Here is a 25,071-nt window from a genome sequence, read left to right as displayed (position 1 = left end):
CATGGTCCGGAGTCAAGCTAAAATATAGCCCCGCTCTCCTCGCTACCAGCGCGTCAGAAGCCATTGTTGCCTAACATCTTAATAGTGAGAGTTGATGGAAATGCGTGGTCATTTAAGCGATCGATATTATCATCAGACCATGGGTAGCACCATCTTGCCGCATACATACTGCCAACGCATGTTGGTAGGCTATTGCAGAATGAACATGTATCCGCTTGCAGGGGAGTGAAATATTTTGATTCCGTTCGACTACTTACATATTTGGACCATCTAGGTAAATAGTGGGAGGATTATTCTCTTTCCATAATGTTAACATTTCTGGCTTTAGATTGTGCTGCAGGATGCCTAAGTAAACAGATGCATTCGACGAGCTGACAAGTGCGCAACGCATAACAAGCTCTAGAGGGCTTGGCATAGATCTGCAATTGGCGAATTCCACTAAGATCGGCTCGAGTGTATGAGCGTTCACCAAAGTTTCCCGACTCCGACCATAGAGTAACCAGAAAAAGCTAAAGCAAGGCAAAGGTATATCACGTGGGCGGAGACAGGGTCTTTCTGGGGTTTCTGGGGTTGCCGCGATGTCAGGTTAGGCAGCGAACACAGCCACATGCGGTAAGAGTCACTGGCGTACCACGATGGGCCAGGAGGCGAGTGTCCCAGTTTGTAAGTGGGAGCGAACGAGCTACGAATGAGCGCTGACTTGTGTGTATGCAGCTCGGGGAGCCAATGGGCTGTCCCGTCGAAGAATAAGTAGACGGCTGCGGGGTCGGCTGGCTTCAGGCAGCGACGATGGCGGACCCCACACGCAAGAAGGGCTGGAAACGACGACACCCAGTTCTGACCGTTGTCTTCCTCCCAGCGATCCTCACATGGATAACGGTCCGCATCTCATTCAAGGTCACAGCCTGGTCCGTGCGCACGACTCACAACCTGAACAAGCGCCGCCGAGCGCGGAAACGAGCAAAACGACAGGCTGCGATCGACAGGCAACGACAGATAGAGTGGGAGGCTCGACAGTGGAGGAATTTGCAAAAGCAACTGCAGGTACAAAAGGAGAGACAGGCCAAGGTACAGGCATTACAGGACAAGCGGAACCAGCCCAGACAACGATGGCTCAAGTGCCGACGTCCAGTACCACCTCCACCGCCACCTCCACCGCCACCAGTCGAGAGCCCACTCAGTCGATTCAGCAGCATAGGGAGCGTATTCTCGATTCTCCACCCACCGCCTCCTTTGGACCCGACTCCGGCCCCGCCCCCGTCGCTCCTGTCGCCCAGATGGAGTCGCTTCAGTCTGCGCTCGCAAACGCCAACTCCATCACCCCATCTGACCCCGGCTCCGTCGCCCCAGCCCTCCCCTCGACTACTCTCCCGTCTGTCTCTCACTCACCTGGTCCCTCAGTCTCGCGCCCCCTCTCCCTCGGCACAACAATGATCGTTCAGGGCCTAGTCCAGACGATCGAGGTCACTAGGGTACCGGCTCGGAATGCGACTACTCCCGCGACGACAAATGACCAATCACCAGTGGTTGGAGAAACTACTCCCTCGTTCGACAAGGGCAAGGGAAAGCGAAAAGAAGAGGACAAGGATATCTTGGGTCCTCCAGCCTCGGGATCTTCGTCCCCTAGTACTTCAACCTCGACCTCAACTGCTCCTGCCTTAAATACCCCCGACGTTTCATCAAATAACATTACCCCCGCGACTTCACCTAGTACGACTACCACAGATGACACACCCACCAGCTCTAACGACATACCAAGCACTCTTCCCGAATCCAATCCGACCGCTGCCCCCCCTCGCACTTCATCCCGTCCATCCGCATCTCCATCTAGTACTGACGTTCTCGGGTTACTTCTAAGGTATGCTCTTGGCTCTTTCTGCTGATCGCTACTAAATTCCCTACAGCATAGCAGCCCAAGCAACGGCTGAGGCTCTCGTCCCCTGGTCCGTCCCTCCCCGTTCCAGAGCAACTCCACGAGAAGGGATTGCAGGTGGCCTAGCTGCCGCATTTAATGCTTTAACATCTACTGGACCAACTGCAGTATCCGGTCCCCAAACAGCCACGACGGTACCACCAGAGCCCGCACCCCCATCACGCATGCAGCCCATAGTTCGAATTCCTACGCCACCTCCGCCAATCGAATTTGTACCTGAGCCCCGATCTTCCAGGCGGTTTTCAAGGAGGTTTTCGGGGCTGGGCTTGCCATCCGGGAGAATCCCGTCGTTGTCGTCCAGGAGAATTTCATCATTTATTCCTGGCCGAAGAACAGCCGCGGAATCGGCCCAGAGAGAGAGAGCAAGTCCCGATCGAAGGGTGTCTAGTCCCGTCCCAAGAAGGGCACCGAGTCCAACGCTGCGACGGGCATCTACAACCGTCTCAAAGCCGCTGAGACGAGGGGTGCTCGGGAGGATTGAACGATGGGTCCCGAGAAGGCTGAGAAGGGAGAGTGAGGCTGAAACGTCTAGGAGACGGGACGAACTTCCTGGACCCAGCAATCCGCAGACTGAATCTCCCGGCCTTTCCGTTCCGCAAATCGAATCCCCTGGGGTGGTTGCACCGGCCAGGATCAATCCGTTGGACGAGTCCGTCGACTTTGGACGTGCGCCACCTCCATCGACGTTACCAGTTCCTGCACCCGCACTCCCCGAACCGAGCGTCTCCCCATTACCTTCACCCCCGATACTTATTCCCGCACCCGAACCACCTATGATCTCAGTTCCGACACCTTCAATATCTACACCGGTTTCTCCCACTTCCTCGTATCCTATTTCTCCAGTCTCCGCCCTTCACAATTCCCCGACTTACGCTCAACCGTCCGCTCCTATCCCTTCGATCCCCAACCTCCCAACACCCACAACAGATGCAGAAGACCTCATTCGGTTCTCTCAAATGCTTGGCTTTACCCCGGGTGTGGTCCATCCTCTAGGAACGTTTGAACGGTTCTTGTCGGATATGCAGGACGAGTTGCGTGTCACTTTGAGCGAGCATCAAGGGAGAACGAGGGGCCAGAGTGGGACAATAGGGGAGAAGAGAACATAGTCGATGGGACGGAAGGGAATCAGAATAGTAGTGCAGAAGGACCTACGGCTACTTCTGAAGGAATCGACAACCCATCCAGAATGGCCTCGCTCCTCGACCACACACGGCCCCATGTTCCGTCGACGGATCCGCTCCCGCTCAACTGGTGGAGGATGTATAGATTCCCAGCGTTGCCTGATGGTACTGCATCCAGAACCGAGTCACCTTTGGCGAGTGGATCTACGACGGCACAGTCTGAAGCAGGGGCGTCGACGGTGTCACCAGCTGAGCCAACCCAGACTTCCCCAACTCCAAACGACGCAGAGATTCAGCAGCCTATTCATCCAGCGATCATCATTGGCCTACGGTCACTTACTCGTGATCCAACCGAGGAAAATACTGAAGCCGACGATCGGGCCAGGGATCGGGTTCACTCGCACGAGAGCGGTGGTCGTACACGATCCTCCGAAATCGGAGACCGTAGCCGTCCTTCTGAGCGTGGCGACCGCGTACGTCCGCCCTCCAGCGAACAGCGTATTCGTAGGCGGTTACGACTTGCAGAAGAGGAGAGAAGGTCACGGGATGGGACGAGGAACTATATGATATGGATTATTGGTGCGTTCCTATCTTTTTTTCTCGATACCAATATTGATGAGAGCGTGGCCTATAGGGGGATACTACGCATCCAACCATCCACTACTCGCTCATCCCAATCTCTTCCTCGGTCAAGTCCACCCGACGAGCTATGGATGCTAAACGAATTCTTGGGACAAGTCAAGTCTCCTACCGCTAGCAAAGAAGACATTGCCAAGGCTGGATTGCGCATTGTTAAGGGTGCGGACATCAAAGATTTGGCCCAAGCCGGGAGCGTTACCGAGAACTGCACCGAACGAGTGAGTAGTTTTGATTACTTGGGTCAAACTTCCAACTTAATCGTGCAGTGTTTGATATGCTTGGACGACTATGCCGACGATGAGGACCTGCGAATCATGAATTGTAAACACATGTTCCATCAAGGCTGTGTCGATCGGTATGTCGTATTATCCTTAGTCCTCAGACTTTTTTTTGGCTAACACAGCCCATTTAGCTGGATGGAAACCGGCAGGAATAATTGCCCTGCATGTCGTACCAAGGGTGTTAATACGTCTCCTCCTGAGTCTTCATCAACTACCGTCTCTTGAACGTTTTCATTCAATGGTTCTACTTGCTCAGATCACATGTATCAATATAGAACAACGTTTTGCGCGCTACCCTCCGTTTATTCATGTATGCAATTGGATTTCGTAATGAATAATAGTATATAGTTTTGTTTCTGTTCATTGGTTTGTTTGCGTTGCTCTGACGATACGCGCCTTGTGGGAGAGCGCGGATCGCTGTGTGGCTGTGTGCCCGGGTGGCCGGGCATTGATAGGTTATTCCAGGAACGACATTCTTGTCCTTGCTCTTTCTCAAAGCATACAGCATAGTTGCAATTGTATTCCATTTCATAGCGTCGATACATGGGTACCAGATATGTATATTCCAGTCGAAGAATCTCAACCTTGTGGTGCCTACGCGTTGGTGGCAGGGTAATAAACCCATAAATTTGAAACTTGGCTAGGGCAAGAAATTATGATCATCAAGGGCACAAATCGGGCTAGACGGCGCTACCCTACCAAAAGTTGATCGCAGCTAGAATATATAACGCTTGTTCATGGTGACTTATTCACCAATCGTCCCTCCCTAATCGTCTGTCCCAATGACAACTCCTATACCCCGTCCTCCTAGCTTGCCCATTATTGGAAACTTGACGTCGATTGATGGTGAGTTGGGTCCAACTGACCTCGGCTATATGATGCTTACTAATTTACAGCCGATGTACCTACCGACTCGCTCAAAAGGCTAGCCAAAGAGTATGGTGAAATATATCGTCTTCGAGTGTTGAGTGCGCGTCTTCCATTGCCGTATCCTAACTTTATCTAACCCAATGCAGACGAGAAATGCGTATGCATTGGCTCCGTCGCACTAGCGCAAGAGGTGCTCGATGAGAAACGGTTTCATAAGGTAATCGACGACGTGCTGAAGGACATTCGAAAGATTGGAGGTGATGGTTTGTTTACGGCATATCACGATGAGCCCACCTGGGCTATCGCTCGTCAGTACCATATCGTTATTACTTTCTTAATCTTACATTTGCTATTTTTAGACCGAATTCTGATGCCCGCTTTCGGACCGCTCTCTATCAAAAACATGTTCGATGATATGGTGGATGTTGTTTCTCAGCTTGTTCTCAAATGGGAACGGTTTGGGCCCCGGCATGAGATTGATCCTGCCGAAGATTTCTCCAAGTTGGCGTTTGATACTATGTACGTGCCTCAATATTCTGGTATAAGATCCTAACACCTATATCCTGCTTTTGCTCCAGTGCACTTTGCACATTCAACTATCGTCTAAACTCATTTTATACAGAAGGAGACCCGCCATTCGTCAAAGCAATGATGGACTTTTTGATTGAGTGCAATATGCGCACCCGCAGACCCGCTTTTGTCAGATCGTTGCCCCTCAAAATCAATGCCAAATTCAAAGCCGATATGGAAGCCATGAATAAAGTATGTTCACTTTTGAGACGTAAATTGCTCCAATACTCAATTGTTTTCTAAGCTGGCAAGTCAGATTATACAGGAACGAAAACAGAACCCAATAGAAAAGAAGGATCTGTTAAATGCAATGCTTAATGGGCGGGATCCTCAAACAGGTTTGTCTCATGAATAGCTATTTTTGTTACTTTTTAATGACTGTGGGTTGACAGGAGAGGGGTTGAGCGACGAAAACATTCAATATCAGATGCTCACGTTTTTGATCGCTGGGCATGAAACTACCTCTGGAATGCTCTCATTTGTGATGATGCACGTACTGAGGCACCCTAATGTATATGCAAAGATAAGCAAGAAGTAGATACCGTTCTCGGAAAAGACAAAATCAAGTTTGAGCACCTCGGTCAGCTAACATACATCACCGGTAAATAATGTTCCTATCCTTTTGTATAATTCTAGCTGACAAAGTTATAGCTGTTTTGAGAGAGTCACTTCGGCTGACACCCAGCATCGGAGAGTTCATTGTAACTTGCAGCGAAGACCAAGTTATCGGGAATGGAAAATATCTAATCAAGAAAGATACGACTGTTGCCTTGTTAGTACATACAATTGGGCGAGATCCTGTCGTATGGGGTGATGATGTGGGTCAATATATGAGTATAGATGTAATGTCCTAAACTTCTTTGATAGGTTGAAGAGTTCAAGCCCGAGCGAATGCTCGATGGAAGATTCGAGGCGTTGCCTGTGGGTATTCAACTCTGTTTCAGCGACTTTAAAGGCTTATCACTCGTGCAGCCCAAAGCTTGGATACCATTCGGAAGTGGTAGTCGTGCTTGCATAGTACGTGCTTGGTTGCTCCGGGGGACTTAAATTTGAACTCACCAAACCTCGCAGGGACGTCCGTTCTCATGGCAAGAGGCTTTGATTGCACTCGCAACACTTTTTCAAAAATTCGATTTCGTCCCTGTTGACCCCGCATACAAGCTTCAGATAAAGCAAACAATCACTCTCAAACCACAAGGATTCAAGTTTCGAGCAATACCTCGAAAGGGCACACCTTCTTTCTCGGATATTACCCAATCGCAAATTTGGGCGAGTGTACCAGCACCACCTACTGTCGTAAACGGCGGCGTCGAAAAGGGTTCCATTATATGTGCTCTATGGAAGCAATTCGGGGTCTTGTGAAGGGTTTGCTCAAACCATTGCTTCCAAGGCGGCTGGAAAAGGTATCGTTTACTATATGCTATTTTTAGCACATCGCGCATGACACGAATTATATAGGCTTTCATTCGAGGATCAGTACACTCAATAGCGTAGCAAGCAATATTCCAACCGACGGGCCTGTGGTTATTGTGACTGCATCATTCGAAGGTATGGATCAGTATATGCTCAACCCGTGTTTCAATATAGTGACTTGGTGTTATGACGCAGGCGAACCGGCGGACAATGCTGGCCATTTTGTGAAGCGCTCACAACCTCGGATGACGTGAAAGACCTCGACAATGTATCATTCGCTGTATTCGGTGCGGGAAACCATGAATGGGCTCAAACCTATCAACGCATCCCCAGACTTGTCGATGCTATTCTCGAAAAGAAAGGGGCAAAACGGCTTCTAGAATTAGGGGAAGGCGATGCTGGCGGAAGCAGCTTCTTGGAGAGCTTTAATGAATGGGAAGAGAATCTATGGAGTGCACTCGCCAAGGTAGGCGCTTTGGTGTACTACCAATTGTGCCAATGCCCATTAACATATGCGTAGGAATACAACATTGAAGCCCAAGGAGGTTCTAACGTACCCAAACTTGAGATTGAATTTGTTGGAGGTCCCACTAATCGAGCCGCCATCCTTCGACAACCTGATTCTAGACTGGGGCTAGTAATACAAAACAAAATAATGACCGCACCAGAAGCCCCAGTTAAACATCATATTGGTCGGTCTACTTTTTTGTTTAATTATACAACTCACCTTACGAGGTCTGATTATAGAGTTCGAGTTACCAAGCGGCATGAATTACCAGACCGGGGACTACCTCGCAATGTATGTTATTTATCTCTCGGCATTGATATGTGCTCCTTAAAAGTTACCTTTTCAGCATCCCCCTCAATCCCCCAGAGTACATCAGACGAGTTTTGGCAAGATTCAAGGTATCTTCAGAGCAAGAGGTAAGCTAGCTCAAGCTGAAACTGGTCGCATCTTGATCATACTCGCCGTCCTAGGTTTTGCTCAGCGCTTCTGGCCCGACGACGTTGCCCACTGGAAAACCTGTTGGCGTTTCTGAAGTTCTCTCAGGTTAGTTTTTAGTGACATTTTGATAGTTCGCATACTTAAAAAACAACAAAGGTTTTGTGGAGATTGGGCAAGTAGTGACTAAACGCAACATCTCTACTTTATTAGAGTATGCTACAGAGCCTGCCACTCGAGTTGACTTAGAGACCATGCTGCAAAACTACAACATTAAGGAAGGAAATCCTCAAGTTACCATGCTGAACTTACTCGAGAAGTATCGCGACATTGATATGCCACTCGGTACTTTCATTGCGTCGCTTCCCACAATGCGACTTCGCCAGTACTCAATTTCATCCTCACCCCTATGGAGTCCCTCTCGAGTAACGCTTACTTTCGGTGTCATCGGCAATGGTCAATTCTTTGGTGTGGGATCCAACTACCTCGCTAATCTGCGCAAGGGGGATAAGGTACAAATGTTAGTACGTCCTTCGGCCAAAGCCTTTCACCCTCCATCGGATCCGAAAGTTCCAATGGTGCTATTTGCCGCTGGCTCAGGCATGGCTCCGTTTCGAGGGTTCCTGCAAGAGAGAGCGATGCAAGCGCAGGCCGGAAGACAAGTCGGAAAATCGGTACTTTTCTTTGGATGTCGGATGCCAGATGAGGACTATTTATATGCGGATAACGAACTGGCAGAATGGAGCAAGTTAGGTGTAGTGGAAGTAAGGCCGACGTTCTCACGAGCGCCTGAGCGGTCAGAAGGGAACAAATACGTCCAGCAGTAAGTTGGCCTCTGTTATAGCTCTGAATTAGTATTCACCTCTAGCTTCAGTCGTATCTGGGCAGATCGGGCACTGGTAAGGGAATATTTTGACAACGGTGCCAAGGTAAGTTGTGGTGTTTGACAATATATGGGAACTCAGCCTGACCTTCCTTATAAAAGTTTTATACCTGTGGAGGTAGCCACATCGCAGCTGGCATTCGGGAGACATTCATTCGAATTATTGGGGAATACTTTGGAGAACAACGCCCGGAGGAGGTATTCAAGAAGATCCAGTCTGAACGCTACGCTACAGATGTATTCGGTTGAGATCTTGAACTTACTTACACAATCTGCGATCGATTCATTGTACGTTACTTTGTTGTACTATAATTCCACCTCTCCTACAGATACCATCGAAGGCAACCGCTCTATTCCTTATCGAGTAGTCATGAGGAGCATGGCTATCATTTACAGCTATCGTCCTGCATGTTTTGTGCAGTGTTGAGTTTCTGCATCTTTAGTAGGCCTTCGAAAAATGATCGTTTTCAACATGATTTACTCTAAGAACAAGCAGCATTGTAGACCTAACTTATTACGAATCGTCCTGGGAGTAGATTGTTTATTTACAATCAGTGTATCAGGAGCCTTCTTTTAGCAACTAGAGGGTTGACGCTGAAAAAGATATACTGAAAACCAGCGCTCTTCCCAGCGTACACGGCTGGTTTGGGTGTCGATAAGAATAATAGGTGCAGTAATTTTTCTCCATTTGAAAGTCCCTGGAGTCATCCGAGAATCTTTTAGGTTCTATGGAGATCTTGTCTAATGGAAAACAAAATGGATGATACATAAGGTGGATACATTTTACCCATATGCATGTATTGACATAGGGTCCACCGCACAACACATCGACTGTGAGCTTGTCTGCCTATCAGATTTAGAAAAGCTACTTGGTTGGGACGGACGAAATTTCAACCTAAAACTTAGTAGAGAGCTAATTGCGTCCACAAAAACAAAATTCAGCGCATTGGTACAGTGTATAATTTCGTATTATTACGGTCTTCTACCTATACACGGTAGTGGTGCAGATGAGTGCATGCGGCTGTATGCAAACAGCTCTCAAGTAAACTACCCATTTCATGAGAGCCACAGAAACTTGAAGGAAGACCATGCCCGAAATTAAGATGAGCCAATTGCTTTGACCAACAAAAAATGAAAATTTCGCAACTCACCCGAGAATTTCATATTAGAATTCTGCCTCAACGGATTGGCATTGAACAGAATGTGACCTCGCGACTCTATACGGTGGGGCAATCATTGTCCCCAATGCGACTAATCATAATGTAAGATATTGAAGTAACCAAATAATTCTTATATACCTTCTCCTGGATGAAACTCGCTCAATTTTACTGTCACATCGCGGCTATCTGTTCAGAGAATCCATACTTTTGGGTCCCACCACGGACTCTAGGCTCTAGCACATTCAAACCTGTGCAGTTACGTTATTTTGGGGACATATCACCACTGCATTGGCACTACATGAACAATCTATTACCTTACAAAGGCGACATGTGATTATTGGTCGCTGACATAATTATGGTCAGCGCCGCCTGCTGTCGCTGCAGTTAGCCGGGCCAACGACGACTATGTGTCTATACCACTCGGGCACCGGGCAGCGCAGTAAAGACGAATACCATTCATGCGGTGATATGTGAAATGGCCCCACGATATGTTACGATGTGAAGGTGGGAGGTGAGAATCGATAGTATTTCAACCCTATTCAACTGTATTGGGCACGGTATTGGGGCTACTCACGTCCCAAGGATATAAAAGGGCACCCTTGGCCCACCACCTCTCTCTACACCCGGCATTACTCGCACATCCGTCTACTGGGAATATAAAGCAATGACTACGCCCATACCACAACCTCCTGCTGTGCCGTTTCTTGGAAACGTCCGCGATATTGATGGTGCGCATGGCTAGCTCTTTCTTATGTCGTGATCTTATTGTTCGGAATCTCTACTCTAGCTGAGCTCCCGGGAAAGTCACTTACCCTTCTAGCTAAACAATATGGTGAAATATTTGCACTGAATCTCATGGGTTAGTCCCCTCGTTATCGGATATAGTATACCTAAACCTTTCCGCCTAGGCCGATCCGTTGTAGCAGTATCCTCCGTTAAACTCGCGCAGGAAGTCCTTGATGAGAAAAGATTCCATAAAGATCTTAATGGTCCATTAGTTGAGGTCCGAAACCTCGTATCTGATGGTTTGTTCACCGCTTATCATGGCGAAACTAACTGGGGCGTTGCTCGTACGTATATCTACAAAATTTTATCCCCGGGTTTTATGAACACTCATCATTTCGAAAGATCGCATCTTGATGCCTGCATTTGGCCCTCTTTCCATTAAGGGAATGTTCAATGATATGTTCGATGTGATATCTCAACTTGTTCTCAAGTGGGAACGCTTCGGACCAGAACACGAGATAGACCCTACCGATGACTTCACTCGACTTGCCTTCGAGACCATGTCAGTACACACACGCTCGTACTTGACCTTGGCCTAACATTTATTTGTACCCCGGTAGCGCGCTATGCACGTTCAACTACAGGCTGAACACGTTCTACACCGAGGGCGAGCCTCCGTTCGTGAAGGCCATGGGCGACTTCCTCAAGGAGTGCTTCCTACGCTCCCGTCGGACAACAGTGATGCAAGCCTTGTCTTATGGAGCGAACGCAAAGTATGCTGCAGACATGGAGATCATGAACCAAGTAAGCCGTCTAGCCTTGGCTGCGTTAGTCAGCTACTGATGCATGGGGTACGGCAGCTTGCAAATAAGATCGTAAAGGACAGGAAAGATCATCCGTCAGACAAGAAGGACCTGCTGAACGCCATGCTGCTTGGCAAGGACCCGCAGACGGGTATGTGTCTATGCGCAACGGATGGCTATGGGTGATGTACTGACTGGGACGATGGACAGGACAAGGGCTGAGCGAAGAGAACATCAAGGCGCAGATGCTGACGTTCCTGATCGCTGGACATGAGACGACATCCGGGATGCTATCATTTGTGATGGCGCATGCTATGAAGAATCCTGATGTGTATGCGAAGATTCAGAACGAGGTGGACAGTGTTCTAGGAGGAGAGCCGATCAGGTTCGAGCACCTGAGCAAGCTGACATACATCAATGGTGAGTGTGTATGGGTATATGAGCGGTAGAGTAAACAGCTGGTGGTAGCCGTGTTGCGAGAGTCACTCCGTGTCACACCAAGCATCGGGCAGTTTACTGTGACTCCTCATAAGGATGAAGTTGTAGGAGATGGAAAGTACCTAATTAAGAAGGTACAACTGTGATTGTCCTGGCTGAGATATCGGGAGAGACCCCACGGTTTGGGGAGAAGATGTGAGTTGGGTAACTAGGTTGCAGGGTTCTATTGCTAAACATTTCCAGGCGGAAACATTTAAACCAGATAGAATGCTAGATGGAAAGTTTGAAGCTTTACCGGTGGGTGCCACAACCCACGTGAGAGGAGCTTTGCATCTAACGTGATTAAAACGTAGCCCAAGTCGTGGTTACCATTTGGTAATGGGGCTCGCGCATGTATTGTAAGTCCGCCTTTTCTCTTAAAGGCGTGCAGATGCCAATCAACTTACGACAGGGCCGCCCATTTGCCTGGCAAGAGGCTCTTATCGCAATTGCAACCATATTCCAGAAGTTTGACTTCAGGCCCAGCGACGAGTCATACACTCTACAGCTCAAGCAGACGCTTACGTTGAAGCCCAAAGACTTTACATTCCATGCAATCCCTCGCAAGGGTGCCCCATCATTCTCAGTTGCAACCGCCTCGTCCCAGGTCAGCAACGAGCCAACGACAGAGAAAAAGGCTATAGATGGAAACTCGAGTGGTATTCCGCTATATGTGTTCTATGGAAGCAACACTGGATCGTGCGAAGGGTTCGCACAAAGCATAGCATCAGATGCAGCTGGCAAAGGTGAGCTGAGCGAGTCCCTACTTCCATTAATCCCCCTTCCTGAACACTCCCCAATATTAGGGTACCGTGCCAAGATTGGCACTTTGAACAGCATAGTTGGAAACATTCCCAAGGACGGCCCTGTGATCATTGTTACTGCTTCTTTCGAGGGTCAGTATACTTCCTCATCTAGTAGCCATCACCATCACATCGTACACTCAGGCGAGCCTGCAGATAACGCCGGCCATTTTGTCGAGGTCCTTGTCAGCTCCACCGACACAAAGGACCTCCAAGACGTCTCCTTTGCTGTCTTTGGCGCCGGAAACCACGACTGGGTCCACACCTATCAGCGCATCCCACGCCTCATCGACGACACACTCGAGAAAAAGGGTGCCAAGCGCCTGCTTGCACGCGGAGAGGGCGATGCTGGCGGCGATCGCTTCACTGAGAGCTTCGAGGAGTGGGAGGACCAGCTGTGGCAGGCCCTGTCCAAAGTAAGCATACTGTCAATCGACCAATCGGCCGCACAGGTGCTCACATACCGACAGGAGTATAGCGTGGAAGCAAAGGAAGGGCCGAGTGGCCCGACCGTGGAAGTGAAGCTTGTAGGTGCGCCGACGGACCGAGCAGCGACGCTTCGTCAGCCAGACTCGAGGCTGGGTCTAGTGGTCGAGAACCGGCTGCTTACTGCGGCTGATGCCCCCGCCAAGCGTCATATTGGTGAGTAGCGGGGTGTGTGCGCTCGTGACGAGTCGGATGCGGTGGCTGACTGTGGATCAGAGTTTGAGCTTCCGGAAGACATGAGCTATCAGGCCGGAGACTATCTTGCAATGTATGTGTCTTGGCTTGCTGTGCACGTTATGGATCGAGCCTGACTGTGGCTGCCAGCCTGCCATCGAACCCGCCGGAGTATGTGCGTCGAGTGCTTGCACGGTTCAAGATCTCGCCGGAACAAGAGGTATGCTAGCGTATGGCGGCAGACATCTGGGACATGCATACTCAGTCTCGGCCCTCACCTGTAGATCGTGCTGAACGTCGCTGGGCCTACGACCCTGCCTACAGGAAAGCCAGTGAGCATCTCGGAGGTGTTGTCAGGTGCGCATACATGAGCGTCGCATGATGCAGCAAGCACTAAGGCCGTCACTGCAGGCTTTGTGGAGATCGGACAGGTTGCGACGAAGCGCAACGTGTCTACTCTACTCGAGCACGCCAAAGACCCTGCCACACGCGCGGACCTGGAAGCGCTGGTCAGCGCATACAGCGTGAAAGATGGCCAGCCGACGACCAGCAGCATGCTGGACCTGCTGGAGAAGTATGGGGACATCGAGCTGCCTCTTGGGGTGTTCATCGCATCCCTACCCGCGATGCGGCTGCGCCAGTACTCGATCTCGTCGTCTCCGCTGTGGAACCCGTCGCACGTGACTCTGACGGTGGGAGTGGTGGCGCAGGGGCAGTTCCTGGGAGTGGCATCGAACTACCTGGCGAACCTGCGGAAGGGAGACCGTGTGCAGATGTCGGTGCGGCCGTCGGCGAAGGGGTTCCATCCGCCAAGTCAGCCGGAAGTGCCGATGGTGCTGTTCGCTGCGGGGTCGGGACTTGCACCGTTCCGAGGGTTCATACAGGAGCGGGCGATGCAGAAGCAAGCGGGGCGAGAGGTAGGGAAGTGCGTGCTGTTCTTTGGATGCCGGAAGGCGTCGGAAGACTATCTGTACTCGGAAGGAGAGCTTGGGGAGTGGTCGAAGCTGGGAGTGGTGGACGTGCGACCTGCGTTCTCACGTGCTGCCGAGGAGTCGGAAGGGCAGAAGTATGTGCAAGAGTGAGTGACAGGGATGATATGAACTGTAGTGAGAGGTGTTCTAACGGTGGTGTGGTGGGCTGTAGGCGCGTATGGCATGACCGTGAGGTTGTGCGGGAGTACTTTCACCAGGGTGCAAAGGTGGGTGGTACCATATGTTGTGAAACAGGCGAAGGACTTATGGGGCTTTGATATGTCAGTTTTATACGTGCGGGGGGAACCATGTTGCAACAGGAATCCGGGATGCGTGTGTGCGGATCATTGCTGAGGGGAAGGAAGGTATGGATGAGGAGCGGTTGGAGGAGATATGGAAAAAGATCCAGTCTGAACGGTATGCAACTGATGTTTTTGGCTGAGTTATATGGCCTTGACTTTGTGGCAATGGATCGGAACGTATCTGTATGAGTGGTATTGCTGTCAAATATATTTGAAAAATATGATCTACGTGTTCCAATGTGGAGAATAACTAGGCGGTTCGCTAACGCTGCATGAGTCTTTTACTTTTTGGCGAGAGGTTTGGGTTCATCATATGAAAGCAAGAAGAACCTGGAGCTGTAATATATGCTGGGCATTCCTGGAGACCAAATTTGCGTAATTCATATGCCACACTATACTTCATTTGCATAGAAATATATCGTGAGTAATGAATCCTTCACGTGTTTGTGATGACTGAATGTATCAAGCTTAGACTTTAAGATTCCATTTAATAAAATAGTTGTCTTTAATAGTACATAATCTACGTGCATTGGTAATAATATTCGTTGATCACCTTGCACGTGGACCCAGCAACGCACTGTGTGGCACCCTGCGACAATACCATAAATTAGCACCTCAGTAATGTCAATGCTGAAAAGAATGAACATACCGTCCAGCCAATTCCGCCGCACTGACCATACTTCGGGACAGTACCACTGGTGGGAGGGGCGGAAGTAGTAGGGGCTGCGGTCGTTGAAGTTGGTCGGGATGTCGTAGAAGGGTTCGGGGTAGCTGGAGTCGTTGGTGAGGAGCCCGCATCACAGGTGAAGGGGCGAGGCCCAGGGATAACGTAATTGGTCAGTGGAGGATACTATCAAATAATTAGCTATATGTATGTGTAATCGGTCGACTCAACGCACGTAGATCTGTAAATTTATATAAGTTTTTGGCGCCCATTTCAGCCAATATGTGAACTTACATTGACGGTGATACCTGGGTCGGTACCAGAGTAGGTGCCAGGGAAGGATACAGTAGCAGGTGATGCATTTCCCCCTCCAGTAACGTTGATTTGAGCACAGCCCATGTAGAATTGAGCGCCAGGGTAAGTGGAAGCGCCATGAAGAGCTTTTGTTTTCGTTTGGTCAGTAGTTCTAAGTAGAACGCGCAGTAGGCTTACCAACGATTTCCGCACGAAGGAAGTAGTTTCCAGAGGGTATACATTTAGGGATAACGGCACTGGCCTTGCCTCCGTTATTGATAAGTCGATTCACACCCCACACTCCGTTTGCATCCAAACCGTCCTCGGCAATCTTGAACCATTTAAGACCAGTAACGGACTCTTGTGTAGCGTCGGGAACTTTGGCCAAGTAGACTTTTTTGGCCTATTAGTGCTTCGAATAAGGGAAATAATGCCATTCAACTCACCCATAACAGGACCCAAATGGCTAGCACCAATAGGATCATCGGGATTAGAGGGCTCGGATCCTTTGAGGCTGTGGTGCCACTCATGGGTAATAGTTGCTCCGGCAGGAACATTAATGATAGTCTTGTCAAAAGGGGTGACAAGTGGGTTGACACCGCCATTGCACTGGGAATCACCAAAAATGTAAGTTTAGGCACGACATCTCGTCTATGCGCGAAGTGCTTACAATCACATCGTTGCTAGTCACATCGGTGATCGGGCCGTTGAAAGTCGGGTGACGAATACCCTTCAAATGTCCAGCAGAAACCCCATTGACATACAGTTCCTGTTTTCATTCATTACATTAGACATTCAATTCATCGAAGCAATGATTGTACCTACCTGGAAGATGGTATGTGCGGCTGCTTGAGCCGAAAACAGAGCGAGAGTGGTAGCGATGACTTGGGGCTTCATAGTCGGTGTATATGCGGGTAAAGATCGAGTCGAAAGAAGGGAAACCAGGCGGTTGCTGTCTCTTTCGGAATCGCACTCGGACTTTTATATAGGCTCCGAGAGGAGTTCTGGGCATGAAAAGTAGTGCGCATAATTCACTCCGCCAAGAGGACGCAGAGAAGGGCTAGAGGTCATACTCAAGACGGTCCGCTGGATTATCGGTTGCGCGGGGGGTGGTATGAACAACAGCGAAAGGAAAAGGTTGTATCTTGCTGCTGACACATAGTAGGGTATATTGCCAGAATAGTAGTCGAGAAGCTTGTATCTGACGATACTGGTTGCAAACGGTACGGTGTATCCCCGTTCCTTCCGCAAATGTGCGAGGTTTTTGCGGTGCTCCGGTGAAGGCACAGGGACGCGTCTAGCTGCCGTTGGAGGTATTGAATAATAGCTGTCAGGAACAGCCTTTATTAAAGAAGAGAATCCCTCTATCCCGATACAACACAAACAGGTGGCCTAGGGATGAAGAAGCAAGATACAGGAATATGACGCTGAAACTGTTACTCCACTATTAGATTAAGCGCCAATCAATACTGGTGCTTACAATTGCTTGGCGCCGACGAATCCTCCGAAGAAAATAACGCGATCAAACATGAGGGGCGTATGACCTAATGCCCAGGAACGAATACTGCTTTGAACTCTTGTGACGCTGACAGTGTCGTAAATAAGGATATCGGGTAGCGCACGTGTGGGCATAACGTGACGCATTGCCGAGTGAGCTGACTTGTGGAAGGAACTTAAGGACGACAAGAATCAAGAGACCTGATGTTTATGAAACCTCCAAAGTATATGGTTCGTGGCTATATTATTGTGTAGAGATGGTTGATATGACATTGGCGAATTAAATCAACTTTAATCTGCCGACACGCATCGCAATACATACCAGTATCATGAGTATCTTTTATATAGGCTTTTTGGTGAGCCAGCTAAATAAGGATCGACAAATACTGGGGACGAGAGTGTATCTGATAAAATTCATGCACCAGATGTGCCTGAACTTGGGGCTGAATCCTCCTCGTATTTTGTATTTAGTACATGCATAGTTTACAGTAGCAATATGCACTCTCTGTAGACATAATCACTTTCGATTCGATACAACAGTCGATGAGTACGAACGATTACCCACTGGTTGTTACCATTCATCCATACCACGTGATCGCTTCAAACCGCGTCAACATCGATAAACATGGCTCTGATGTTCCACTATAACGCAAACGACCGCCATTCCAGTCTCCCTGCATGGATGACCGATGAACTGGAGGAGAATGGGTTGAGCCTGAATGGATGGAGGGGATGATGGCAATGGCTCTCAGCGATCGCGTCGAAGTATCGCAAGCTCAAAATCTGGACGTTACTCAAGTCCATGGTTCGGTGCGAGTGGCGCTCGCACCGCCACCCAATGCTAGTTCGAGTTCAGTAGGAGAGGTCAATACGAGGATTACTTCAGGGAGACGAAAACGCAAGAAGAAGCTTTCTCTACAACCTGGAACATCCTCGAGTTCGAGCGAGCCCAGAAGTCCACCCACTGTCGGAACTTTCTTGGTAATATACAAGAGCCGCTTAAAGTGAGTTCGCTATATTGACTATCTGGCTGATACTGTAACTGTTCCCGCTAGGCTGCCCCCGCTGAAAGAAGTCGGCAGCCAAAAACTTCTTTACACCACTGGCATTGGAACGAATGTTCGAACCTCCTAGTCCTCCAACAGGCTCTACTCATTTGAACCTCAGCCCCCTCCGATACCTCAAGCAACAACAACACTCGGCCCCAACCCAACCCCAACAATCCACCGTTTCTCCTATTCGTATCATAACTACCACCGACCCACGGCATCAAGCTCCAGTCCTTCTACCTCCCACCAGCCGCCCCTTCCAAGCACCCCTCTCCTGGAAATACGACACCAAGTCCTCATGCCACCCCAATCGTTGGTAATATCTCCCGTACTCCTTCACCTGAATCAGCATCCTCTCAGTCATCTGCTTTCGCCCCATCTCCGTCGGCTGGACGTGGCCCCTTGGGCACTTTTCGCCTACCTCATCATCATGCCCCGCTTAGGCCTAGCCGGTCAGAAAGCCATTTGGTTAAGCCATACGAATCTTTCGAGGCGGAGGAATCGTCCCAGTCGAGTGCAAGCGTTTCGAGGGATATACTGGCTGACATGTCCAACATTCAACACGAAGAAAGGCCCTTCGGTTCCGATCCGGAAACTAGTCACTCTGGCAAAATACCCAACATCATCGAAGAAGACGATGAGCGACTGACCAACGGTTTGAGTTTCAGTGGTAATGACAGTGGTAGCAAGAGGCGCAAGGATATAGATGAAGCCGACTCGATCCTAGATCCTACTTTATCGGACTTCGAGGGACAACTCGAGCAAGAGTCCGAGAGGGCTCAAATACCAACACGGCAGGGCCCCGCAGGCGAGTACAAGCGCCAGAACGACACCTGGACCAGACGAGATAATTGATACCGATATACCTGGTCTTTCGCTCTTCGATGGCCGCAAACCCGGTGCGAATTACCGATTCACTTTTGCTGTGCCTCGAAACGAAGTTTCCAACTCGTATACCCATTCTAAAAAATCTAAGAGGGAGCGCCGACGAGAGCGCGAGGCAGAACGTGAGCGCCGCCATGCCACCCGCGCACTTTTTCATCCCCACAATGCCTTACGATCCATTACTCCGGATTTAGGTACCGACTCGAGGCCCTCGTCCCGCGCGAGCTCGAATATGGACGAGCCTCCATTGCGAGAGGGCTACCGGACCCCGTCGCCGGGTACGCTGGCACGGCGAGATGCTCGATTAAAGCTGTTCCAGTTTCATTATACGTTTACCTCGTGATCAGCTGAGTGCGTTAGTGGATTCAATAGCTGTTGGAAGTGTAGGAAGTTCGCCAAGCTTCCAGGTAGGTCCTTTTGAAAACTGATATGATTACTTGGTCTAACGTTTTCTACAGCAGGTCAATACCATGGAATTTAGAGGAGATGACCCGCATGCACTGAGCACGCCGAGTGATGCTGTACGATATGCAAAAAAGATCAAGCTCACACCTCCAGAAGATTTCTCAGATTGGGATGGAGAACGGTCGGGAGAAGAGCAGGCAGATGGAGAGGCAACCGACAATGATGCTGAGGGTTATCACTCGTCCTCAAGGATAGACAGCTACGCCGACGCTACAGGACTTTCGATGCAAGCAACGAGAGGTGCTCATAGTTTTGATGACGAGTCTGGTACGCCCATCTCAATTCATTGATTAAAAATAAACTGACGATTTCTTGAAGTTTCGCCTATTCAACAGGGCACTGAACTGGAGGATGGCGAAGGTGAAGGCGATATGGACATGGATATGGATGAGGAGGTCCAGTCATCGTCCGGCTCAGCCACCAACGATTACAGGAGACGTGGAGCGGACTTGATGGCACAACTACGGGAGGAATTCTCGGACGATGAAGAGGGAAGCATGAGGGAGGGAAGCATAATGACTCGAGACGGGAGTACGAGTGGGGGAAGTCCCATTATCAAGGGGTTCAACTCACTCCAGCCTCATCGACCGAATCAACAGGCCCTGTCCCCTTCCGATCTGGTCGTCAATCGAGACCCACTATCGTCATTTGGCCGCCGAACCCCATTACAGAACAGCCGAAACCAGGACCCTGTTCCACAACTCTCGTCGTTAATGCTCACCGTAGAGTTGAATGATAAGGCAGGGTCCGTCAAGTCTGGTCCACGCCCATTCTTAGGGAAGCTGAGCACCGTCGATGAACTTTCGCATAGCGTTATACGAGACGCCGATTTGGTCGAACCTCCCAAGATGCCATTGTTGAAGCAAGCCCGGAACCACCCCGCGCTCGCGAACACCTACAGGTCGCGGGAGGTCCGTATCAGACTTGTCGGCGCGCATACAACCCCCGAGCGCCTCTCTATCATCCCAATCACGTCCATTAGCTCAATCGTATTTGGAACCGCAGCGTCCGGCATCACCTACCCGCTACGACATGAATCGATTCGTGTCCTCGTCCTCAACAGCTGATACCAAAACTAGCACGGCTCGTTCGGCTGACTCTTACGTCAAGCACCCTGGGCCACCAATTCCAGGCGTACGCCAGATTGTCCCATCCGATTTACCCGCTGAGGCTTTGCCCGAACGGGTTGGGCGGATGGTGTACGATCGGGCGGCGATGCGTTGGAGGCAAGAAGTAGATGAAAACGTGAGCGAGAGTGAGGATCCATTTAGGGACTTTGACAGCTTTGCCTCGACTGTTGAAGAACAAGAACGCGAGGGGCAGGGGCTTCGCCCAATGGAAGAAGTTGACGAGCACGAAGTAGATATAGAACAGGACTCAACATCTGACTCGAATGTCACGTTGAATGACCCCGCCAAGGCATTGAATGGACAAAAAGCTCCCCAGTCAACTATAACCTATGACAGCGACGTTAGCACTGAGCTTAATGTTGTTGATGTTTCTCCCACGGCGTCCCCCACGAACTTGGATGGCGATGACCTGAAGCTGTACGAGCCATCGCCCAAATCAGCTCCTGTGGATCTCGACCACCATGACAATGACCATGGCCATGAACCAGAAACTTGCGAGCATGAACCCACGAACATCGAGATCCCAACTGCTCGTCCGGTTGGGCCGCTTCGACCCGCTCTGAAAAGCGCGGTATCTACGCCCGCTGCGTCCGCCGGTTCCAGCCGGCGCAGTACTCCTGACTTTACCCCAATGCAGAATGCGCAGAGCCGACGCTCTGTGAGCTTCTCTGACGGCCGAATGTCAGGAAAAATTCGTGGACTGTCTATACAGATATTGTGAACGACACCCCCAGCGAGCTCACGTCGCTTACGCTCACTACCCCAGAGAGCGAGGCTGCGCCTTCATCGAGGATGCAACGCATAGGAAACTTACTGGATGCTTTGGAAGATGACAGCATGTTGGCGAATCTATCTATTGCACCCGGCAAGCAGCCGCCTGGGGAATCAGATGAGGACGAAGACACGACTGAACAGTTCGACACGGGACGGGGTGATCCGGACGTGGACCCGGACGTGTCACGCAACCCCCGCTCGTTCGCTCGGACTTACTCTTTCGGCACCTCGGACCGTACCGGCGGCCAGAAGAACCCGACCTTCTTGACCGAGTGCTCGTTCGGAGTAGCGCACGACCGATTAGTGGAACTAATTACTGATGTGCACCCGTATCAGCCCTACTGGGAGCCGTTGAGCGAGATTGATCTGTCGAAGAAGGGGATCGAGAGCTTGGCTAGGCTCAAAGAGTTTCTGCCCAATTTGGACCGTCTAAATGTGTAAGAAAAACCGCCCACGTTGCCAAGGGAAGCTGATGCTAAAATTATACCACCAATTGGCCAGGCACGGCAATGAACTTGCATACCTAAGCGGGATCCCAAGTTGTCTTCGGGATCTTAATGCGGCACAGAACCAGTATGTTCCAGACCATATATGCGTGAAACCCTGCTGATCACTTTGGCCAGACTAACTAGCATGACCTCATATAGCCATCTCGCAAATCTCGAAGTGCTTGACATCAGTAACAATCAGATTGACTCTGTGGCACGTAAGTATCCATGTTTAAACCAACCTTCTTTGTTTTGACGTCTCGGAATAGAACTCAGGTGTCTCCGGCACCTTCGGGAGCTGTCGGCTGCAGGGAATACCATCAGCAGTTTGAGTGGCATTGATCAGACGACGTCATTGGTGAAGGTCAACCTGAAGGGCAACTGTCTCAAATCGGTGTCACTCGAGGACTGCAGCTGGTACGTTCCTAAAGGTTTCGCGTCCATGACACCTTTTACTTAGTCGACGCTAGGCCACATATCGATAGCATAGACTTCAGCAACAACGGCATGAAAACCATTGCCGGATTGTCAAGCGTGCCGACATTAGTAACCCTGAACCTAGGTCTGCCATCGATATCCGTTCTTCCAGCCCCACTCGTTTTCTCATATAAACTCCACAGATCACAATGCACTGGCTGAACTCCACGTCAACACCCCCCTCCCTCGACTCCGTAATCTCCGTCTCAGCGATAATAAGCTAGCAGAGCTCGATTGTTCATCCTTTGTCAACTTGCGCACGCTCTATGTGGATAATAATAAACTCGGCGCCTTACGTCATGTTGAGAAGGCGCGCCGGCTTGAAAACCTGAGCCTGCGAAATCAGAGCGGGCGCGGACTGTGAGTGCCTGTTTACGTGTTGGGCATCTTCATAACTAATATGAGGACAGCCACTTGTGTATGTCCCACATCAGGGACGTCAAGAGACTCTACCTCTCAGGTAAGCCTTCTTTCAACTTGAAATAGTATTTTCTTTCACACTCTGCTAGGCAACCCTCTCGATCCTGGATTCTTAGAAGTCCCGTGCTATAACCTAGTTTATCTCGAACTTGCCGCCTGCCGATTGTCCTCGCTACCCCCGATCTGTACCGACTGGTCCCCAACTTGCGCGTTCTTAACTTGAACTATAATTTCCTGTCCGATGCACGACCCTTAGGTGGTTTGATGCGGCTGCGCAAACTTACGGTCATTGGATCCCGTTTGAAAGCTACCAAGCCTTTACTTCGCTCGTTGCAAAGCATGAAGGAATTAGAAATGCTCGATTTCAGGTATGTCACCGTACTTTGCTAATATCGCAGCACTAACAGACTACCAAAGGATGAACCCCTTTTCCCTCGGGTGGTATCTCCCGTTGCTCGTTCGAGATGTCCCCGGAGCACTCCAACCCTCCGAAACTAACGGGAAGAATACACCGTGGTCCGACTTGGATGTAAAGTTTCGACGGGACTTACCGGACGAATTGTATATTGGGAGATTAGCTTACCGTGGCTTGGTAATGCGTGTTTGCCCTCAGGTTCGCATCATGGATGGTATCGAAATTACTCAGCCCGAACGAACTAAAGCGCAAAAACTACTTCTGGGCATTGAGCAGTCTCACAAGGCCAGCATGAACCCACCCCCACCCCAGGATTGAAGTGGTATCATTTAATTTATGTACATTTATACTTAGTTTCCTTGCTTTGAATCATAGATCCTGCATTAATTTTCTATATGATCCGTGACGAAAGTAGGGGCGCTGGGCGTACGTTAACCTTGGGTTCTCGATGAGAACAGCAGTGCTTGAATCATCCTAGCTCGGCACAACCAACTTGATCTAACACCAGGAAAATAGGATAACGCACCTTTCATCAGTCACTGTGCGTGCCAAGCCGGCCCGGCCTCCTCTGAATATTGCCAGGTCGTTATCCGCACGCGGGCAGCGCGGCTATCTTAGGTAGGCACTATATTCAGACTTGACGAGCTATCTTTGAACCCCCAACATGGCATCATCTCTTTGACGATATAGGAAGTATCTCCGTCATGAGCGGCAGCTGTGCCTTGCGTGAGAGCAAGGGATGCCGCGGCAGCTTTAGTCCTGTTCCTGTTTGAAGACCTTCGAAAGAAGCCTAGGGATGTCGTTAACCAAGTCACTTCGTCTTCTTTTGCCAAACCTCTCGATGGATCTGCAAGGATAGGGGTGGACTTCGTGCCCGATGGGGGGATCACTAGCTTGTGAGTGCTGCGGGGGCAGGGCTGCGCACGGGTGGCTGAATCGCGCTTATGATGAATGCGAAGCAATCGGAAATACCAGTGCTTCCCATATTTGACTTGCCTAATACAGAAAACCTACATGATGCAACCTTCTATCCTCAGCGCGACCCTTGGAGATGCTCATGTGTGCCAATGCCCCGTGAATATCTCGTCATACGGCCCGCTACCTGCCATCCATTTCGTGAGTAGAGTTTCACCGCCTATAGCAGGACCGCATATTCTTAGACGTGCGAACCTAATACATACAGGCTACATTCGGCTCTCTACTCGGCGCGGGTGGTGCCGATCGGATGTCTCTGAGGCGCCGATCGTCAGCACATTGGCCAGGGTTTGAATAGAAAGTATTGTACAGTATCTTTCCCACCACTCCGTCTTGCGTCGGTCTCACATCTGAAACAAATGAGGTCACGTGCCTATGTCTCAAGGGCAAAATTGGACTTTTTGGATTTTGCTCCTTTCCCTCTTGCTGTCGCAGACAGTGTCGCTCGGTACGGCGCTCCCCGGTTTATCTCTGGCACTTTTCTCTAGACTCCCAAGGACACACTCCCATGGATCAAATGACCAATGATACGCATGCTCCTGCCGTACAGCCTACATACCATACGACACGCAGTCATCCTTATTTGACACTCTCAATGTCAATTATCCTTGCAAGCGAAATCTATTTTTAACGAGTACGGCATCCTACAATCACTATCGTCAATACGGACACTTCTTGCATCCTCATCAAAAACTAGGACTCACCCGTAATGCACCTGGGCTTAGCTAATTCAGCTTTTACGTCGAGACCGGGCCTCAACGGACGCTTCCGCCTCTCGGCGGATTCGTCATACACAAAAACTAGTATCAAACTTTGCCCTTTATCCCCTATTTTTGTGCCTGCCATGCCGAAGGCGAACCTAATCATAACATACACTTGCATTTTACTTGTTTTGTATACTTCTACACCCCCGTAACAAGATCGACACCCCCTGTGGGAAGGACCCTCGAACCGATTTCTTCCGGATATGTGCGACCAACAAT

The 25,071-nt window shown here is 49.9% G+C and overlaps 5 protein-coding genes across 5 annotated transcripts; 4 read left to right on the top strand and 1 right to left on the bottom strand.

Annotated features, from left to right (window-relative positions):
- Nucleotides 1–635: 635 nt before the first annotated feature.
- Nucleotides 636–4,199, top strand: RhiXN_09324 (RING finger protein; the record flags this gene model as incomplete). The annotated part of the gene is made up of 6 exons (XM_043329140.1): nucleotides 636–663; nucleotides 715–1,858; nucleotides 1,905–2,908; nucleotides 2,959–3,911; nucleotides 3,960–4,048; nucleotides 4,106–4,199. 6 exons carry the CDS (start codon nucleotides 636–638, stop codon nucleotides 4,197–4,199), a joined length of 3,312 nt encoding a protein of 1,103 aa, XP_043180586.1.
- Nucleotides 4,200–4,756: 557 nt separating this feature from the next.
- RhiXN_09323 (cytochrome P450 family protein) lies at nucleotides 4,757–8,902 on the top strand (the record flags this gene model as incomplete). The annotated part of the gene is made up of 22 exons (XM_043329139.1): nucleotides 4,757–4,820; nucleotides 4,871–4,942; nucleotides 4,991–5,152; nucleotides 5,204–5,363; nucleotides 5,423–5,606; nucleotides 5,659–5,752; nucleotides 5,807–5,925; nucleotides 5,982–6,015; nucleotides 6,066–6,232; nucleotides 6,282–6,335; nucleotides 6,387–6,431; nucleotides 6,486–6,732; nucleotides 6,779–6,817; nucleotides 6,873–6,972; nucleotides 7,023–7,293; nucleotides 7,348–7,519; nucleotides 7,575–7,626; nucleotides 7,682–7,751; nucleotides 7,806–7,878; nucleotides 7,930–8,593; nucleotides 8,639–8,699; nucleotides 8,756–8,902. 22 exons carry the CDS (start codon nucleotides 4,757–4,759, stop codon nucleotides 8,900–8,902), a joined length of 3,051 nt encoding a protein of 1,016 aa, XP_043180585.1.
- Nucleotides 8,903–10,477: 1,575 nt separating this feature from the next.
- On the top strand, nucleotides 10,478–14,695 carry RhiXN_09322 (cytochrome P450 family protein; the record flags this gene model as incomplete). The annotated part of the gene is made up of 21 exons (XM_043329138.1): nucleotides 10,478–10,541; nucleotides 10,601–10,672; nucleotides 10,722–10,883; nucleotides 10,942–11,101; nucleotides 11,160–11,343; nucleotides 11,400–11,493; nucleotides 11,553–11,762; nucleotides 11,811–11,898; nucleotides 11,951–11,975; nucleotides 12,024–12,077; nucleotides 12,134–12,178; nucleotides 12,232–12,565; nucleotides 12,626–12,715; nucleotides 12,767–13,038; nucleotides 13,093–13,264; nucleotides 13,325–13,376; nucleotides 13,433–13,502; nucleotides 13,567–13,639; nucleotides 13,694–14,360; nucleotides 14,426–14,480; nucleotides 14,540–14,695. The coding sequence occupies 21 exons, from the start codon at nucleotides 10,478–10,480 to the stop codon at nucleotides 14,693–14,695; spliced, it is 3,099 nt and encodes a 1,032-aa protein (XP_043180584.1).
- A 380-nt stretch (nucleotides 14,696–15,075) lies between these two features.
- On the bottom strand, nucleotides 15,076–17,145 carry RhiXN_09321 (glycoside hydrolase family 61 protein; the record flags this gene model as incomplete). Its single annotated transcript, XM_043329137.1, has 11 exons — nucleotides 15,076–15,144; nucleotides 15,205–15,405; nucleotides 15,455–15,460; nucleotides 15,514–15,659; nucleotides 15,712–15,906; nucleotides 15,960–16,122; nucleotides 16,184–16,282; nucleotides 16,339–16,491; nucleotides 16,549–16,840; nucleotides 16,899–16,946; nucleotides 16,994–17,145. The coding sequence occupies 11 exons, from the start codon at nucleotides 17,143–17,145 to the stop codon at nucleotides 15,076–15,078; spliced, it is 1,524 nt and encodes a 507-aa protein (XP_043180583.1).
- Nucleotides 17,146–17,733: 588 nt separating this feature from the next.
- On the top strand, nucleotides 17,734–23,431 carry RhiXN_09320 (Septation initiation network scaffold protein cdc11; the record flags this gene model as incomplete). Its single annotated transcript, XM_043329136.1, has 19 exons — nucleotides 17,734–18,014; nucleotides 18,066–18,129; nucleotides 18,178–18,375; nucleotides 18,420–18,871; nucleotides 19,139–19,222; nucleotides 19,264–19,351; nucleotides 19,403–19,676; nucleotides 19,728–20,320; nucleotides 20,415–21,220; nucleotides 21,274–21,750; nucleotides 21,815–21,886; nucleotides 21,937–22,019; nucleotides 22,071–22,218; nucleotides 22,272–22,363; nucleotides 22,422–22,638; nucleotides 22,689–22,738; nucleotides 22,788–22,883; nucleotides 22,955–23,066; nucleotides 23,116–23,431. 19 exons carry the CDS (start codon nucleotides 17,734–17,736, stop codon nucleotides 23,429–23,431), a joined length of 4,503 nt encoding a protein of 1,500 aa, XP_043180582.1.
- Nucleotides 23,432–25,071: the final 1,640 nt, after the last annotated feature.

The sequence above is a fragment of the Rhizoctonia solani genome, chromosome 5, assembly GCF_016906535.1.
Source record: "Rhizoctonia solani chromosome 5, complete sequence".
Taxonomy (NCBI): domain Eukaryota; kingdom Fungi; phylum Basidiomycota; class Agaricomycetes; order Cantharellales; family Ceratobasidiaceae; genus Rhizoctonia; species Rhizoctonia solani.
This window is presented reverse-complemented; position numbering and strand designations above follow the sequence as displayed.